Consider the following 19,941-nt stretch of genomic DNA (forward strand, 5'->3'; position numbering starts at 1 on the left):
TGTATAAATATTTATGTATAAAACGCACTTGATACATTTAAATATTCTTCAGCGGAGTAAAGGTAGTGATGCTGCAAGTATGACTTTAAAGATTTTCCAAAGGTTTTGTCGTCAGTAATTGCTTTTATGTTCTTGGTTAAGTTTGTTACAAAGTTCAAGCCCTGTTTTAGCACAGGGCTGTGATTATTTGTGTCATATATAAGTTTTTGTTTCGTCTGGTTAAGTGATTATGAACATCACAGTTTTTATTTGCAATCTGCAGTTCTTATCTATTACATTTACAATCCCGTCTCCAGCCATTCTGATTTAGGTTTTCCGTGATTTCCCTAAATCGCTTCAGGCAAATGCCGGGATGGTTCCTTTGAAAGGGCACGGCCGATTTCCTTCCCCATCCTTTCCTAACACGAGCTTGTGCTCCGTCTCTAATGACCTCGTTGTCGACGGGACGTTAAACAACACTAACCTAACCTATTACATTTATTTAAAGAATATAAGGGATTTCATAATGTGGATATGCAGTAAAGGAGGAAGGCCGAAGATCTTAAACAGACCTGTAATGAATCAAGCAGTGCTGGTAGTTGAGCACCAAGTTAAGGGTACTGACTGAAACAGTTCAACAAATTGTGCTGACAGAAGTACCCTTTGCCACACACCTGCTTTCTCACTGACCTATTACCATGACTCAGTGACTGCCCAGAACACGTTACACACCTTCAAGAAGCTTTTGTATTAGGAAGAAACTTCATCAACATGGAGGAATGCGCCAGTGGTATTCCGTGTGGACGACAATCAGCCACCAGACAACAGTATCCCCTCCCCTGTGAAGCATGTAGTGTTGTGCTGTGCTTCACTGTGTTGTACATGAAAGTCATGATAGGCAGTGTTGTGTCACTGTCTCTCTGTTTGACTTATGTGTGCATCAAGAACATATTATCCAACACCTTAATAAAGCATTCTGTGAAGTTATTCATCTGTGGATGGTAGACAGTTGTCAGATGTTGCAATGCGAAATTACCTCTAATACTAGTCTCAACTGGAGAACTTTCTCACTATCCGGGATTAACACAAATGGTGTTCCGTGCTCCAAAATGTTCGTCTACAAGAAACCTCACAATTTCTGGAGCTTTAGCAGTCGACACAGTGACAGCATAGTGGGCAAGATAGTCAGTACAATTTATTATCCTTTGACTCCCATTTGTTGACTTCGTGAACCTTGATTCGGATTCATTGGACTAGCACTGCAGCAGACAGCATTAGTATCCGTTGCCCCAAAGGTGGTTGCGGCACACGTGTCTGTTGCTGGTGTACCTTACTGTAGCTCACACAGTGTCTGAATGATCAGTGGAGACCTGGCAATTGATACCTGCATCTGATTCTGTCAATGGTCTTCACAAATCCCCGGTGACCAAATGTTGGAGCATCATGGAAAAACTTTAGGATAGCTGGATGTAATGCAGTAGTGACTGAGGTTTTGTCTACTCTGCTATGCTCTGTGAAAGGATTCCTTGAACTTCAGTTGACCTGCATGTGTTTGCATCCTCTTTTGTAATGTAAACCACTGTGATGATGTACTCCAAACCCCCAGTGTCCATCTTGGCAGATGACCCAACAAACCCTTCAGGCTAGTCAGCCAGCACAGAGAATGGTGGTCTGTCTTAACAGTGAACAGTTTGCCAAATAAATGTGGCCAGAACTTATTGATGACCCAAACAACTGCAAGGCTCTCTTCTCAGTTGTGGAGTAGCTCATCTTGGATTTGGACAATATCCTGGAACATGATCTTTTTAGCATCTTTCTGCAATTACACTAGAACCTACCTCACAGTTGCTTGTGTTGGTGTGATGTTCCGTTTTATCATTCTGGAAGTTCTTGCAATGGATTTGCCATGGTACAGAAGTCCTTTAAAGTCCTTTAGAACTGTCAGTAGTATGAGCACAGTATGAGAAAAACTTCTCACATCGTGAATGTGGTGAGAATCAGAAAATCTGTGACTGCTCTTCCTTTCTCTGGATTGGAATGGAGACTACACTTCACTTGAGGTGCCAATATCTTTATTTCTTGGGCAGTAAAAAGGCACTTTTTCTGATTCAGAAAGAGGCCTACAGTCTGAAGTCAGTTGTGTGGTGGCCTGGATGTTTTTCGAAAGCCTTTAAGAAAACAACAATATCATCCAGATACCTAAGACATGTCGTGTATTTAAGGTTGTTGAGGCAAGTTGTCATATTGTCGAAGATAGTTGGAGTGTTACAAGTGCAAATTGCATAACATTAAGCTTACAGGGGCCATCAGGGCTTATGAAGGCAATCTTTTCTGGGTCAGCCTATCAGCCTCGATTTGCCAGTGGGCTATCTATACATCCATAGCTTAGAAATACTTTGTTGCTTTCAAACAGTCTTAGTGTGTCATCAGTGTGTGGATTTACGTAGACATCATTCTGTAAGATTTTGTTCAGTTGTTGATAATCAACAGAGAAAAGCCAGGGACCACTCTTCTGCTTCACAAGCACCACAGGAGAGGACCTAAAACTGTCTGTAAGTTCAGTGACCTTACCTCATAGCATCCTCTTCACTTTCTCCTGAATTATTTGTTGTTCAGCTGTGATATACTTTATGAGTGCTGGCTAATTGTTGGTTGACATGGTGTTTTATCATAGGTCACTTGGTCTGTGTTTTCTCCTCTCTGGATCTGAAAACATAAAGAAATTGACGCAGAAAAGCTGCTATCAGTTACCAACATTCAGACCAAATCCCGGGGCAGTGCAATATTAGCTTTCTCTCCTTCATTGTAGTGGTAGCATCAATGACATTAATATGCTCTTTCTGAACTGTTTCGGCTGTTGCTGTGCACGCCTGTTCGAATGAGTTGTGGCTACTCATGACAACCAGTGACCCGAAGTTACCCTTCGCCACTTGTCTAAATAGGAACACAAGGAAACATATGGCCATAAATGGGATACAATTTACTGGGTCATGGGGTGACATCAAAAGGAACGCAATGAAAGTAGTTTACTCATCTCAAACACATTTAACAACTGCAGGCCCAGAGACCCATACCTGCCCTTGTCAGATGGTGTTGGTGTACAGCTGCTCATGCATGGCATACCTGGTGATAACAGTTGGTGACCAGGCTGCCTCTAGTGGCAGTGGTTGGCATGCACTACTCTTATGTAATGGCCCAACTAATGTCCACTGTAAGTGATAGGTGTAGTAACTAGCAGGTTACTACAGTCCTCCTTCCTTGTGGAGAGAAAGACCAGGCATTGGCGACTGTAATGCTGTGTTTGAAGAGATGTCCATGGTGTCCATAGTTGTGCCAGAGGCAGCAGCGAAAGACATGAGAAGTTCCCGATCCGCCTGGACCAGCTCATATGGCCAAGAGTGAGTAGGACAGGGGCACCTGTGGACCCCAAGGCAACTGGTGGACAGAACAAGCAACAAAGGGGCTGGGAACTGTCTGGACGCCAGAATCCATGACAATGGGCGCCAACACATGCAGTGATGACAGCGACTGGAGAGGAGGGGCTGTGAATGTCAGAGACCTATCTTCTGTTCTTGCTGACAGCAGTCCCTGCTCAGTGCAGTGTAAGGTGCCAGTACTGGCCACAGCAAGCACACCCACCCTTGGTGATTACGAAGCCCCAACTGCTGGAGTAGGTGGGTACAACCAGACTGGTCACCCTCGGAGTGGCCAGAATGAGGTGACAGGCCCATGGCTCATGGAGGGCCCCCTGTGCTCATCCAAGGACGCAACTGGTTCCAGTGAAGTGTCACGAGTCACTCTTTGGTGTGAACCATGAAGACACAGGCATGAGCATTGACAAAACCGGCACTGCTGCGAAACACCTGCTTCACAGCAGGAGATTGAGCAGTGTCCATGGCTGAAATTTTTCTGTGTACTTTCACATCTTCCTCTTAAACATTTGGACAAGGTGTACTGCTTCACTGTTCAACTGCAGATTGATGGGAGGTGCCTTGAATTGGCGAATGCCATTGTGTGCACCTAAGTTCTTGGAAGGGTACACCACGAACTGTGGTCGATTGTCCGAAACCAGGGTGCAAGGTGAGTCTTCTATGGAGAATATCTTCAACAGGCCTTAGCAATAGCATGTGCTGTCACGGACAACGAACGACATAGGGAAAATGAGAAAAAGCAGCAATCGCTGATAATGTGGAAGTGTCTAAAAAGGACTGGCAAAATCAGTGTGGACTCCTTTCAAAGGCTGGTCATGACAAAAGAACAGTGTGCGCTGCTGTCTTTTGACTGGAACACTTATGGCAAGCAGCGATCAGATGTTCCACCTCCCAATCAATGCTTAGCCCAAACACATGGCAGCATGCAAACTATTTTGTGTGAGAGATACCCCAGTGATCCAGATGTAATAAGCAGAGCTTCTAGAACTACAATGCCACAGCAGAGACAGTGCTTGAACTGGTGATGGAGAAACCATCTACCATCTGTGTCGCCTCCATATCCAGTTGAAAACAAAGCAGTCCCTCCTGGTCAAACGAGGGGTCAGGGCCATGGGGAACCAGGACAGAGCAGCCGTTTTCCATGTTGTGGTATGCAACAAAAATAGATCTCATTATTTTACTGGAAGAAGAATGAAGTCTATTTCTGAACACAATGAGCAGTTTTCTCTGCTATGAACATCTGCAGGCTTAATAGGGAAAGAAAGGGCTTGCAGTCAGTACTTAAATGAAATTTTGCACCATACAAGAACATATGATTTTTTTTTAAGGCTTAGACAATAAAAAGAGCTCCTTTTTTCACCTGAGAATAATGTTGCTGAGCTGAGTTGAGTGTTTCTGACACCAAGGCAACAGGCTGTTTGCAGACACCTGAATGGTGATGGGGCCAGGACCACCCCTTCCCATGATGAGACATGTCTGTGGCCAGGACCAGATGCTTGATGGATGGAGATGTTGCAAGACAAGGCAAACACTGTTCTTAAACTGCACAAAACCTTGCTTACAGTCTGTAGACCAAACAAAAGGAGCACTTTTCTGAAGTAACAGATGCAAGGGGTGGGAGACAGCAGCTGCTCTGGGGATAAACTTCTGATACTATGCCAGTTTGCCAAGGAATACCTGATGTTCTCATAGGTAAGACAAATGGGGCAAAACCATAATGGTGGTGACATGTTATTTCATGGGGCTCATGCCTTGCCAGGAAATTTCATGGCCCAAATAAACAATGGGAGCTGGAAAAAGTGAGATTACATTTGAAGCCAACGGTCTTTAGAACAGAAAACAAAGAATGGAGGTTTCTTAGATGATGCTCTGTGCTAGCACCTATCTTGATGGTATCATCAAGATAGTTAATGCAATGAGGGACAATGTTTGAAACACATTTTCAGTACTCACATTGTTAACCACGAAGTAGGTAATGGAATGGGCATATAAACTATGTCAGCCAATCTGTCTATTGCTGACAAAGGCCTTAGCAGGTGAAAGCTATAATTGTGTGAGTCTTTGTGTTGTGCCTATCTGCGACTCAGCACAAGCATTTGGAGAGCAGAAGACAACATGTCAGTATGTTTCCACGGTGGTCAACCGGGACACATTATATGCTACTCCAGTGAAAGAAGGCAAGCTACTGACACCAGATGTCAAGCATCTTAACAGTTCTAATCATTCCAGTCAGCTGCAGTTGATAACTGTCGATCTGTGTAACAAAGCCCATCCCCATACCCTGGACGAGGTAGCACCCAACATGCTGCAGTTATTCCCTATCACTGTTCAGAGGTTCCAGTTGGTCACTTAGCTGCTGACTTCAAGAAAAATAAGTGAGATGACAATCTACAGAGGTCAGGCCGTCACAGACGCAAATCTTCCATGGATAACAGTCAGCGAGATACCAGGAAATCTTGTTGATGTAATCACATAGGGCCAACGTGTCCAGGTGCTAGGTGTCTAAGGGGCTTATTACGATCAGTTAAAGAAACGATGGTCTTTGATATGAATGGAATTATGCTGAAAGTCACAAATGGGAAAGAAGTCCAGCCACAGTAACATATGTTGCACACAGTTCTTCTAATTTTTGACAGAATGTAGTTATAATGTTATTCTTGGATGAGACTTTTTGCAGGCATCACAAGCAATCATAGACTGAAAGAACAGAGCTCCAGAGTGACAAAGCTATTCCAACAAATACTAATAACAAATTGCTTTGGTAAGCTGTTTACTGTGTAGACATTATTACTGTGTCATCATCAGAGAGACAAGTCCACTCATCAGTCAACTTGCTCAGTTAAACTGTGAAGCTTTCATCAATTGCAAAAAGCTACTCAGCCTCACAAAAGAAACTTACACGGCAGAGACAATAATAAGCACTCTAGCTGGTAGTGGTAACCCACCGATTACTACACCTACCACCCACAGTGGACATATGTCCAGCCATTACAGCAAGCATGTGTTTCCTTGGGTTCCTAGCTAGAACACAAGTGGTTATGTTAAGGGTCAAATTTGTATGTGTTTTGGATTCTGTGTTTTTTTTTTCTGCCATTTGGTCCTTTCATGGAGGCTTTACTCCAGTCATAATGGCATGTCATACAGCATCAATAGAATGTTTGTTGGCTATGTTGACCCAGGCTCAGCCACTCGCTGTTTACCCCTCCTCCCCCCATGATGAATCTGTGGAAGACTGAGTTGCTTATGAGAAGCAGCTTCGCCAACATTTTGTGGGGTTCCCAGTAGTCAACTCAGAGATCTGCAGGCCAGAACAAACTTTTTTATTGAAGTGTGAGTGACGGATAAGCCATTAATCCTACAATTTGACATGATGGTGTTCCCCGTGTCCCTAGTCAACTCATAGATGTGTGCCAGATTAAGACCCCCACCATTGCCATGCATCAAACATCACATGGCAAGCTATTATAACATACAACAGATTCCTGTTCTCGACCAATTCATGGCTGACACAGTTCATATGCCCATTCCGTTACCTACTTTGTGGTTAACAAAGTGAATACTGTAAATCTGTTTGGTTTTTATATTGCAGATGAGATTCATCTCATGACAGACCAAGTGGCTTATCATAATTGGACAACAAAAAGACCCTCACAGTTATAGCTTTTGGCCATTAAGGCCTCCATCAACAATAGACAGACATATGCTCGTGCCCCCACCCACACACACACACACACACACACACACACACACACACACACACACACACAACTTACACACACGACTGCAGTCTCAGGCAACTGAAACCACACTGTGAGCAGCTGCACCAGTCCATGATGTGAGTGGCGGCAACTGGGTGGGGGTAAGGAGGAGGCTGGAGCGAGGAAGGGGAGGGATAATGTGGTGCGGGTGGTAGACAGCGATGTGCTGGAGGTTAGACTGAGGGCAGGGGAGAGGTGAGGAGGAGGGTGGGCGGAGTGCGCAAAAGGAGAGAAATAAGAAGACTGCATGTGATGGTGGAGGCTGTGTAGTGCTGGCATGGGAACAGGGAGGGGCTGGATGGGTGAGGACAGTGACTAACGAAGGTTGAGATGAGAGGGGTCCACATGAATGGCTATCGACAAACTGTGGCCAAGAAACAAGTGGACCACCCTGTTGCTGAACATGCTAGCAAAAATGATATCCTCCATTTCAATGACTGCTTCACAGTCTGAGCCATATGGATCCTTCCATCTCAGCATCTCTGCTATATGGTGAGCAGCAACATTCCTTCTCTAATATTTTCATATTCCATCCTAGATTTTCCGTTGTTTGATTCATGTAATGAAATGTGAGATTTAGACACCTTCTGTGTTGTTTGAATTCACAATATGGCATAGGACCAAGACATTCTTTATGTAGGAATGTGTCATTTTCCCTTGACATTGCACCCTGTTCGTCAGTTGCATTTTTACTAAGCAGACTTGCCACTGATTGTCACCACATATTTTCTTCATTTTGGCCTGGAATTTGTCCCCTCTATTGAGCTTCTTTTCAGTGCTCTTGAAGCACAATTGCAGTGAGTGTCTAAGTGAAAGTACAAATTTGGCAAACACTTCATGTCATCCTACCTGTTGTATTCTATGACTCTGTCACATTCTTTCAGCCATTTCTTTGGGGCATGACCAGCATCTCCAGAAACTACTTATGGATGCCTGATTTGCAGCTAACTAATTCTGGCTTGTAATCCATAGGTCTCCTAAATATACAGACCATGGGAACAATGTACTTGTTGTATTCCAGTTCCTGTGCATGTAGGCAATGGCTTCTATATTGCATAATTGGAACACGGCGATGTAAAGGTTTTTTTATGTATGCAAACATCGAATATTCCAGGATGCTGCTATTCATAATAATTCTTAATGTTCTGGAATATACAAACATAAGATATTCCAAGAGCCTTACAGAAATGATAAATAACAAAGAACTGCGGTATGCCAGCCAGTAATGCTAACCCATATGCCACACTACACACCACATCTCACAACAATATGTTGTTGTCCTGAGACTGGTTTGATGCAGCTCTCCATGCTACTCTATCCTGTGCAAGCTGCTTCATCTCCCAGTACATACTGCAGCCTACATCCTTCTGAATCTGCTTAGTGTATTCATCTCTTGATCTCCCTCTATGATTTTTACCCTCCACGCTGCCTTCCAATACTAAATTGGTGATCCCTTGATGCCTCAGAACCTGCCCTACCAACCGAACCCTTCTTCTAATCAAGTTGTGCCACAAACTTCTCTTCTCCCCAATCCTATTCAATACTTCATCATTAGTTATGTGATCTACCTATCTAATCTTCAGCATTCTTCTGTAGCACCACATTTCAAAAGCTTCTATTCTCTTCTTGTCCAAACTATTTATCGTCCATGTTTCACTTCCATACATGGCTACACTCCATACAAATACTTTCAGAAATGACTTCCTGACACTTAAATCTATACTCGATGTTAACAAATTTCTCTTCTTCAGAAACGCTTTCCTTGCCATTGCCAGTCAGTTATTTTGCTCCCCAAATAGCAAAACTCCTTTACTACTTTAAGTGTCTCATTCCCTAATCTAACTCCCTCAGCATCACACGAGTTAACTTGACTACATTCCATTAACCTCGTTTTGCTTTTGTTGATGTTCATCTTATATCCTCCATTCAAGACACTGTCCATTCCGTTCAACTGCTCTTCCAACTCCTTTGCTGTCTCTGACAGAATAACAATGTCATCGGCGGATCTCAATGTTTTTATTTCTTCTCCAGGGATTTTAATACCTACTCCGAATTTTTCTTTAGTTTCGTTTATTGCTTGCTCAATATACAAATTGAATAACATCGGGGAGAGGCTACAACCTTGTCTCACTCCCTTCCCAACCACTGCTTCCCTTTCATCCCCTTCGACTCTTATAACTACCGACTGGTTTCTGTACAAATTGTAAATAGCCTTTCGCTCCCTGTATTTTACCCCCGCCACCTTCAGAATTTGAAAGAGAGTATTCCAGTCAACATTGACAAAAGCTTTCTCTAAGTCTACAAATGCTAGAAATGTAGGTTTGCCTTTCTTTAATCTTTCTTCTACGATAAGTCGTATGGTCAGTATTGCCTCACGTGTTCCAACATTTCTACAGAATCCAAACTGATCTTCCCTGAGGTCGGGTTCTACCAGTTTTTCCATTCGTCTGTAAAGAATTTACGTTAGTATTTTGCAGTCCTGACTTATTAAACTGATAGTTCAGTAATTTTCACAACTGTCAACACCTGCTTTCTTTGGGATTGGAATTATTATATTCTTCTCTAAGTCTGAGGGTATTTCACCTGTCTCGTACATTTTGCTCACCAGATGGTAGAGTTTTGTAAGGACTGGCTCTCCCAAGGCTGTCAGTATTTCTAACCCAATGTTGTCTACTCCTGGAGCCTTGTTTCGACTTAGGTCTTTCAGTGCTCTGTCAAACTCTTCATGCAGTATCATATCTCCCATTTCATCTTCATCTACATCCTCTTCCATTTCCATAATATTTTCCTCAAGAACATCGCCCTTGTATAGACCCTCTATATACTCCTTCCACCTTTCTGCTTTCCCTTCTTTGCTTAGAACTGGGTTTCCATCTGAGCTCTTGATATTCATACAAGTGGCTCTCTTTTCTCCAAAGGTCTCTTTAATTTTCCTGTAGGCAGTATCTATCTTACCCCTCGTGAGATAAGCCTCTACATCCTTACATTTGTCCTCTAGCCACCCCTGCTTAGCCATTTTGCACTTTCTGTCGATCTCATTTTTGAGACGTTTGTATTCCTTTTTGCCTGCTTCATTTACTGCATTTTTGTGTTTTCTCCTTTCATCAATTAAATTCAGTATCTCTTCTGTTACCCAAGGATTTCTACTAGCCCTCGTCTTTTTACCTACTTGATGCTCTGCTGCCTTCACTATTTCATTCCTCAAAGCTACCCATTCTTCTTCTACTGTATTTCTTTCCCCCATTCCTGTCAATTGTTCCCTTATGCTCTCCCTGAAACTCTGTACAACCTCTGGTTTAGTCAGTTTATCCAGGTCCCATCTCCTTAAAATCCCACCTTTTTGCAGTTTCTTCTGTTTTAATCTACAGTTCATAACCAATAGATTGTGGCCAGAGTCCACATCTGCCCCTGGAAATGTCTTACAATTTAAAACCTGGTTCCTAAATCTCTGTCTTACCATTATATAATCTATCTGAAACCTGTCAGTATCTCCAGGCTTCTTCCATGTATATAACCTTCTTTTATGATTCTTAAACCAAGTGTTAGCTATGATTAAGTTATGCTCTGTGCAAAATTCTATCAGGCGGCTTCCTCTTTCATTTCTTCCCCCCAATCCATATTCACCTATTATGTTTCCTTCTCTTCCTTTTCCTACTATCAAATTCCAGTCACCCATGACTATTAAATTTTCGTCTCCCTTCACTATCTGAATAATTTCTTATATCTCATCATACATTTCTTCAATTTCTTCGTCATGTGCAGAGCTAGTTGGCATATAAAATTGTACTACTGTAGTAAGTGTGGGCTTCGTATCTGTCTTGGCCACAATAATGCGTTCACTATGCTGTTTGTAGTAGCTTACCCGCACTCCTATTTTTTTATTCATTATTAAACCTACTCCTGCGTTACCCCTATTTGATTTTGTATTTGTAATCCTGTATTCACCTGACCAAAAGTTGTTCTTCCTACCACCAAGCTTTGTTAATTCCCACTATATCTAACTTTAACCTATCCATTTCCCTTTTTAAATTTTCTAACCTACCTGCCCAATTAAGGGATCTGACATTCCACACTCCAATCCGTAGAATGCCAGTTTTCTTTCTCCTGATAACTACGTCCACTTGAGTAGTCCCCACCCGGAGATCCAAATGGGGGACTATTTTACCTCCGGAATATTTTACCCAAGAGGACGCCATCATCATTTAACCATACAGTAAAGCTGCATGCCCTCATGAAAAATTATGGCTGTAGTTTCCCCTTGCTTTCAACCGTTCGCAGTACCAGTACAGCAAGGCCGTTTTGGTTATTGTTACAAGGCCAGACCAGCCAATCATCCAGACTGTAGCCCCTGCAACTACTGAAAAGGCTGCTGCCCCTCTTCAGGAACCACACGTTTGTCTGGCCTCTCAACAGATACCCCTCCGTTGTAGTTGCACCTATGGTACGGCTATCTGTATCGCTGAGGCATGCAAGCCTCCCCACCAATGGCAAGGTCCACAGCAATATATCTGTCTGAAAATGTAATGTAGGAACAGATAGATTGCTACTTACCATAAAGAACACATGTTAAAATGCAGACAGGCTCAGTGAAAAGACATTTACATAAAGCTTTCAGCCACAGCCTTCATCAGCAAAAGTGAAACACAGACCAGTCATACGAGGTTTGTCTGGAAAATAAATATAAAAGTTGATTAATAACTTTATTTTACAATTATTCAGGTATTACAATATGGTCTCCTTCAAAGTACTCGCCCTGAGATGCAATACACTTCTGCCAACACCGTTTCCACTGTTGATAACATTGCTGAAAGTCTCCAGTTGTGATGTTGTTCAGTTGCCGTGTCGTTTCCACCTTGATGGCTTCCACATCTCCCAAGTGCCGCCCCCGAAGCACCATTTTGCATTTCGGGAACGTGAAGAAGTCACACGGGGCTAAGTCGGGTGAATAAGGTGGGTGGTCTGTCACGGTGATTGAGCTTCGGGCCAAAAACTCGCGCACAACGAGCGACGTGTGAGCGGGCGCTTTGTCGTGATGAAGGATCCACCTGCCCCCTTTTGCCAACTCCGGTTGAACTCGGGTCACATGAGCTCTGAGACGTGTCAGAACTTCAACGTAAAAATTTCCGTTCACTCTCTGGCTGGGAGGGACAAATTCCTTGTGAACAGTGCCCCTAGAATCAAAGAAAACAATCAGCATTGTCTTCACATTGGACCTTGATTTTCGCGACTTTTTTTGTTCTCGGTTCTCCTGCTAGTTTCCATTCCTTGCTTTGAGATTTGAGCTCCACATCAAATTCGTAAAACCAGGACTCGTCTCCAGTGAAGACTCGGTTGAGGAAGTCCCCTCGTTCCTCTGCTTCCAACCAATCCTCACAGCACTCAACCCTCTTTGTTTTCTATTCTGGCGCCAAGAGATTCAGTATGATTTTTGCACACAATTTCTACATTTCAAGTTTTTGTGTCAGGATTTCATGAACGATCGTTTTGGGGCTTGACAGCTCGTCAGCAATCATTCTGACTGTCAATCTACGGTCTTTAAGAACACAAGCCCGAATTCGTTCAACATTTGCATCAGAACTCGATGTCGACGGGTGTCCTGGACGAGGGTCATCGTTCACTTCTTCTCGGCCATCCCGGAAGCTATTTAACCACTTGTTCATGGTTGGTTCCTTCAGAGAATTGTCTCCGTAAACCTGTTTCAAACACTCAAAAATCTCACAGCCGTTCTTGTCTGGCTTTGCAAGAAACTTGATGTTGACACACTGTTTCTCAATCAGAGAGAGCTCCATGCCAATGGCAGGTAAAAAGGGTAACTGTCAACAAGCTGCCTCACACTCCCACCTTCACGCAGACTGCTGTGACTCGAACTGAGCGTTGATGGGATTGATTACAGCAGTAGTCCCACCTGGCAGTGACTGCAACTTGTAACATAAAGACATTATTCAACTTTTATATGTATTTTCCGGACAAACCTTGTATACACAAGCAAGCACACCTCATACACACGACTGCCAGCTGCAGCAGCTCATGCCAGAATGCATTCCAGCCTGGGCTGCTGGAGTTGGCCGTCACGTGTGTTCGGGTGTGCTTGCTTGTATGTATGAATGGTGTGTGTTTCTCTTTCGCTGAGCTCAGGCTGTGGCCAAAATCTTTATGTAAGTGTCTTTTAACTGTGCCGGTCTGCAACAGAACATGTCTTCTTAATGGTAAGTAGCAGTCTATCTTTTCCTGATTGTTGATATTCATACCTGGAGTTTCCATTGTTTGAAAATATAATGTGCAATATTTCAGAGGCACATCAACTAACTTCGGTATGCCTGATCTCAGTGAGGCCTCTAATGTATTCTTAAAATTCTGGTGTGCATAATACTACTGCTAATTAGGATGTGATGAATCAGATTTGGATTAGTAGCTCATTTTGAATAGAAATAGAACTATAGGAGTAGGCATTGCATTAATAAGACAATAACTTCCTCATGTTTTATGCTGGTCCCCACCCCCACTCCTCCCACTCTGTGTGTAGTTGGTGAGGGAGAGGGAGAGTTTCCATTGTCAAATTAATTACATATAAACTTTTATGACTCCTTTTGCTACATCACTTACATTTTACCTAACGGCATTCTGTTGTGTTTTTCTATATTTGTTTGTTGATTCCTGTATTCTAATGTGTTTTTGTATTTCATTCTCTTAGCCTCAAGGACCAGTTTTTTGGCAGCCGTGTCCATCACTGAATATTGAAGATCCACCATACGGTCCAAGGACACTGCATTTTGCTTTGCAACACTTCCATGGGCATTATGATTCTGCAGCACTGTTAAGCAAGGTGTGGTTTGTTTATCTTCTAAGAATAAATATTTGGATCTTTGTTTCATTTTGCTGTTATTTTTATTATTATTACTGCTTTTACTATTACTATTTACTCTTACGTTGCCCTAAACAATAATGTGTGTCCCAAGAAATAGTATTTGTATATGTGTCCCAAGAAATAATATTTGTGTAGCCAAATGGTTAGATATTCATTGTTTTACATTTGTTTCTTATTTTATATTGTTTGAAACAAGCAAATATTGAGTCTCTTGTATTCATCTCTCATTGTGTGCTCTGTGTTTAGCTTTATTATTCAGAAATAACATGCACATGAACAGTCGAATTGGAAGGAGTCACAATACTTCAGAGAGAGAACTTATGTTGCTATCGTGAATGAAACAGTTCAGCATGGAATATGACTGGGATGTCACCTTACCAGATACCAGCTGTCTGAAAATCGAATAGGGGTGACCAAGACATTCAGTATAAATATATTTGATTGCAAAGAAACTGAGTCCATGGTGCATGGGGACACTCCAGAGTTCACGTAAGGACAGAGATTTCCACATGTCACCATATCAACAGTGTACAATGAGTACCTAGATTTTGGAAAAAACACTGTTGTTAGAATCGATCAGCATGGGTAACAACATGTTTTTGACACGTTGGCATCAACTATCAAGGATGTAATTGCAGCTAGACCACCGTACAGTAAATCAATCACAAATTCGTTACTGACTCACTATATTTCAGTTAAAATAACTTAGTAATAAAGAAATTTTAACAATCTTGACCTAGGACTTTGTCAAGCAGAGTTGCCAGCTGTTACTCAATACATCATACTCTTACACAAGTACCCCATGCAGCCAATCTCCCCTGGACCGCTCCTGACCCTTGGAGCCAACAGCACCTGAAAGGGCACTGCTGCTTGTGCCTGCAAAACAGGCAACATAGCAAGCATATGGAGCCCAATAAAAAGTTTTGACTGTCTGACATCCAGCCCCACCACTTGACTCTGAAACCTCAATCACAAAGTTATTTCACATATTTATTTGGCATTGTCAAATGGAAAGTCTGTTGTGTCATAATATGTGTATAAAAATCCTAGGTCAGAATCACTAAAATTCCTTTACATGATAATTAGTTTCAGGTCATCGACAAGCCATCTCTATATCTTAACCAGTTTTATGCAGTCTCCATTAGCCTAACATGGCATATTTACATTGTTATGTGACATTGTCAAATGGGATGATACCCAGTCTGTTGCGTTAAAATACGTGGATAAAAAATCGTAGGTCAAGATCTGAAGATGGTTCATCAGTGAGCTGAAACTACTTATTAAATCAAGGAATTTTAGTTATCTTAAACTAGAATTTTTTAACCACTTATTTTAACACAACAGATCATGTATCTTCACATTTGACAATGTCAAATAACTATGTAAAAATGCCAAGTCAGGTTAAGGGAGATCGCAAAAAGCTAGTAAAGATGTGAAGATGCCTTGTCAGTGAGCTGAAACTAGTTATTGTATACAGGAATTTTAACACTCTTGACCTAGGATTCTTTACCCACATATTTTAACACAAGTGATCACATATCTCCCTATTTGACAAAACGATGTAAATATGCCAGATCAGGCTAAGGGAGATTGCAGAAAGCTGCTAAGGATCTGGAGATGGCTCATCAGTGAGCTAAAACTAGCTACCGAATAAATAAATTTTAAAAATCTTGACCTAGGACTTTTTATTCCTATGCTTTAGAAATTATTTTAATCTAAGTATACTTCACTATTAGGTATAGAAGCTACCACCACATGTTTGCCTCTGATCCCTAGATGTTATTTGACTGTGAGGTTAGCATGGATGCAAGAATCTCACAGTTAGGACCAAAAGTGGGGAAAAAATTGACAGGCCTAATGTGTTGGTCATATTCATTGGTGTACATTGAAGGCACGAGGCGAATCTGTTGAGAATCATGTGAAGTGATGCATCACACCTACCTGCAGGGCACAGTAGTGGAAGTGTATTTACATGGAATGAAATGGCATCCTTGACACTTGTACATTTATCTTTCATTGACAAATGATACATAAACTTACTGACCCATCATGTGCATTTGGTAGTTCATCTACAGCCTCAAGCCTTTGATCTACCCCTTCAACAAGACAAAAGATACTTCTACCATACCCATACACCATCCATCCAAAATGTTCTGATTTTATTCCCACCTGTAAGTGATATCAGTGCAGTAACTATAAGGGCAGCTTGAACTAACAACTGTAAGATGTGCATTTGACCAGTCAGTTGTGGGCAGGTAGTTTCAAGCAGTGAACATGCAACTGTTGTGTGTCAACATTGAGCATTCACAACTGAGCAGTGAATTGAACATCTCTAAATCAAGTGTTCAAGATATTCTCCAGAGTGTTATTAATACGAACCTACCACAAAATGACAAAGTTCAGAATGAATATGTGACAGTTCACCAAGACCGAAGAAGATGTGAATGTGAACATCATCCCAAAGGAGAACTTTTCTGACAATGTCACCTGTTTGTATGAATGTTCTGTGCATTGCACTCAGTTTTGGGGGAAAGGGGGAGGGGGGTCTATGTAGAAAATCTGAAGTATTAAAACCACCATCTTAACTTTCTCATTTATTATAAATCTGGTGTTGAAACTTTTTTGACTGATAGCGTCTTTTGTGAATGGTTTGAAGGAAGGTCAAAGAACATGAGAGTCGTTATGTAGCTCCCTAGATGACCTGGCCTCACATTGAGGATACCTGGGGCACCACCAATCTCAGAGAATTGAGGGCTGTTGATCAAACATTAATAAGACATCCACCCATCACATTCTTATCCTAACAGCTACCCAACATCTGCTTATGAATTTGTATCATCAGTGCAGAAATAAATTAGCTTAGTAATACTGCTCTGAATGCTCTCTGCTAGAGGTCTAAATTTTGCAAGAGACAGACCATTTTCTGGGTTACTTAAGTTGTTATCATGTTGGTGCTCTCTCTCTCTCTCTCTCTCTCTCTCTCTCTCTCTCTCTCTGTGTGTGTGTGTGTGTGTGTGTGTGTGTGTGTGTGTGTGTGTGTACATATCAACTAAAGAAATGACAATTTCCCATGTTCATTTGTCTTTTCCATTGTCTGTATATTAATTAAAGATATTTAACTTCTATTAGATTTCTTTAATTGAATCTAAAGTAAATTCATAATGTGATACTTTATTTCTTAATTGTGTTTTCAGTGTGTTGAGCTGGAGAACTACCAGGCAGCTGCAAAACTTGCATTGTTGGGTAGGATGTATCACCAGGCACTATCTTTCCAGTTAAAGGCTTTGACTCTAGCTGTTGCTTCAGATACCTGTAAGATTTCCTCAGAGGAAATTACTATTCCTGAAGTAAGCACTCATTCGAGTTTTGAAGAATGCCAACCGTCTGGAAAGATGAATGTTTTCTCTTCTACCAACAAGCATCATGAAACTGTAGCTGATAAAGACATCTGCACCAGTGAACATTCTATTAACAAAGACAAAGAAAAATCAAAAATGGAATTTAGTGAAAACCATGCAGAAGAGACATCGCAACTCCAACAGTCGTCAGAATTTACAGAAGGGGACAGTGAATATTCTGTTTCTGAACATTGTAGAACAGATGCCGAATCAAGTCAGGATATTAGTGTGAGTTCTACACCAGAGAATCTTCTCTCTTTGGAAATTCACCCATTTGCTATTCAGGGAGGGAAGGAGCAGATGTCTGAGGAGACTCGGTACCTTATGAGTCCAGATTCTCCATCATCACTTCCCCCAGGGTTGCAGACTCCTGATCTAACAAGCTCCCTTGGTAGTGATGAAAGGTGTCCTTCAGTAGCACCTGATGTGCTGTTTAACAGTGCTCTTGCAGGCATTCCTGATGAGAGTAATGCAAACTCTTCACATTGTAATCAAGCTGAAGATTCTAAAATAATGCCAGAAGTAAGAGTAAATGGTAATACAGAATTATTGTCCTCCAAGCAACTGACTGTCCAGGAAAGCAATGTTGAACAGGCTTTGCAAGAAAATATCACAAAGGAAAAGGAAAGTAGTAAACCTGACAGTCTTCCAGAAAAAGCTCCTACAATTACAGAAGCAGATTCAAGTAGTTCTGGTCTTTTGACTAGAAATGACATTGTAAAACAAGTGACAGTAATTATGGAATATTATATATCTGTTATGGAAGAGGACAGCCATACAGCAATGAGTCATCTTCTCCAGGAGGTAACTTCCCTTGATGTTTGCATAATAGTTATTAGTTACTTTCTTAGTACATTTTTCATGTAGCTGTGACTATAACAAAATTTAGACTCTCCTGTACCATCCAGAAAAAGCTTGAGAATCGTTTCTCATAATAAAACAATGTTAATCTACCTTCAAGTCAATTCAGAAGTTTTGAAAATGAGTGTCAGGTTAAACAGTGACACAGATTAATTGAAGATGTTTCCAGCATGAATAATATGAACATTATATAACAACTAGTAGAATACTTCTTTTAACATTTGTGTTTTTATTGTTCTTTCAGTGCTTAAATGGCTTACAGTCAAATGAATATGCACAATGTTGTGTACAATTACTTATTTAAAACTGCATTTCTAAACCTCATTATTTTCTCAGAGAGCAGTGCTGAACAATTTTGCACTCAGAAAATTAATCTACTTGTAAATTTTTGAGACTCTTACACTTTCCAGTGTGATACCACCCCATCATGAAATTGTAGGTTATGAACAGAGAAATCTGATAGTTTAGAAACACACATATGCACATCATCCTATCTAAGGCCAATACAATCTCAAACACCAGAGTAACTATTAACATTTACTATTGGGTGAGGGAATTATTCCTACCTGATCAGGAACTATAATTGAAGGATAAATATTGGAAAGATGCCCTACCATCTGCAGTCCTTGAATAAGATGTGATAGAAGCTGTTGCAAGTTTTCTAAACCCAAAAGGGTATGATTGCCTCTGCAGCCATCTCCAGCATGTAGGTATCTAAGCCAGTCCAAGCTGCATGCAGTGCAATGGCCCAGATACCTCAGATGGCAGAAACATAATGATTTGTTTATCCATCATGTGTGCATGTGCATCTCACTTTGTTAAACCCTTGCTAACAATCTTAATATTAATATGCGTACAAGTTGATGGGCTGAAAGATGCCTCCCCAGTAGTTCTTCACTGAATTGTTGAGGAAGAGTATGTCAACCAGCTGCTGTCTCAAGAAGTCCCACTACTACAGGTTGTGCACCATTAGCTTGTGGGCATAAAACTTGCACAGTACATCTGTAGAGTACTGGCCTAGTTCCAGTCCATTCTCAGATAGATAAAACTTTCACATTAAAGTAAATAAGGAAGATCATGAGATCAGACAATGCAGGTTTTGTTCTCAAATACTTAAAATTTCATAACAGCATACTTTCAGCTCAGAATGGAACTTCCATCTTGTAAACATCTGGAGTGATGTGGAGGAGGAGGGGTGGGGATGATGATGCGTATGTGCAATACACACTCTTGTCTGTATTAAAGAGCAGGATTGTTTAGACAAGGTTTATGAGGCAGCCTCTTAGGAGATAAAAAATTTTTGTCAGGAGGATGCCTGTTGTTGTAAGAAAATGATGGTAAAGATTTCACTGAAGGAAATATTCTGTTAAATGATGATTAATGGTATAACCAGAGTGCAGTTGCAAGCAACAAACTCATGAAACAAAATTGGTGGAAAGTCGTAAGGCAGAACAAAAGATATAGGTGATACAGTGCAATGTCTAGAATGGGAGATAATGTAGGCCATGAAGTGTTAGAAACTTTTTGTAAGGCAGTTGAATCATTGAGCAGACATCACATTCCAGTTTTGCAAGGAACTCCACTTCATATTAAAAATAAATGATATAGTCAACAGCCTATTTAGGCAAAGCAGATGGACAGATAGTTTC

At 41.3% G+C, this 19,941-nt stretch overlaps 1 protein-coding gene across 1 annotated transcript in view; it reads left to right on the top strand.

The window, feature by feature from the left end:
* Positions 1 to 19,941, top strand: part of LOC124775860 — a 416,537-nt gene that overhangs the window by 334,030 nt on the left and 62,566 nt on the right. Inside the window, exons 25-26 of the mRNA XM_047250694.1 lie at positions 13,860 to 13,991; positions 17,228 to 18,235. Of these exons, the coding sequence (XP_047106650.1) occupies positions 13,860 to 13,991; positions 17,228 to 18,235 (1,140 nt within the window). The remainder of the gene's footprint in view (positions 1 to 13,859; positions 13,992 to 17,227; positions 18,236 to 19,941) is intronic.

The sequence above is a fragment of the Schistocerca piceifrons genome, chromosome 2 (assembly GCF_021461385.2).
Source record: "Schistocerca piceifrons isolate TAMUIC-IGC-003096 chromosome 2, iqSchPice1.1, whole genome shotgun sequence".
NCBI lineage: Eukaryota > Metazoa > Arthropoda > Insecta > Orthoptera > Acrididae > Schistocerca > Schistocerca piceifrons.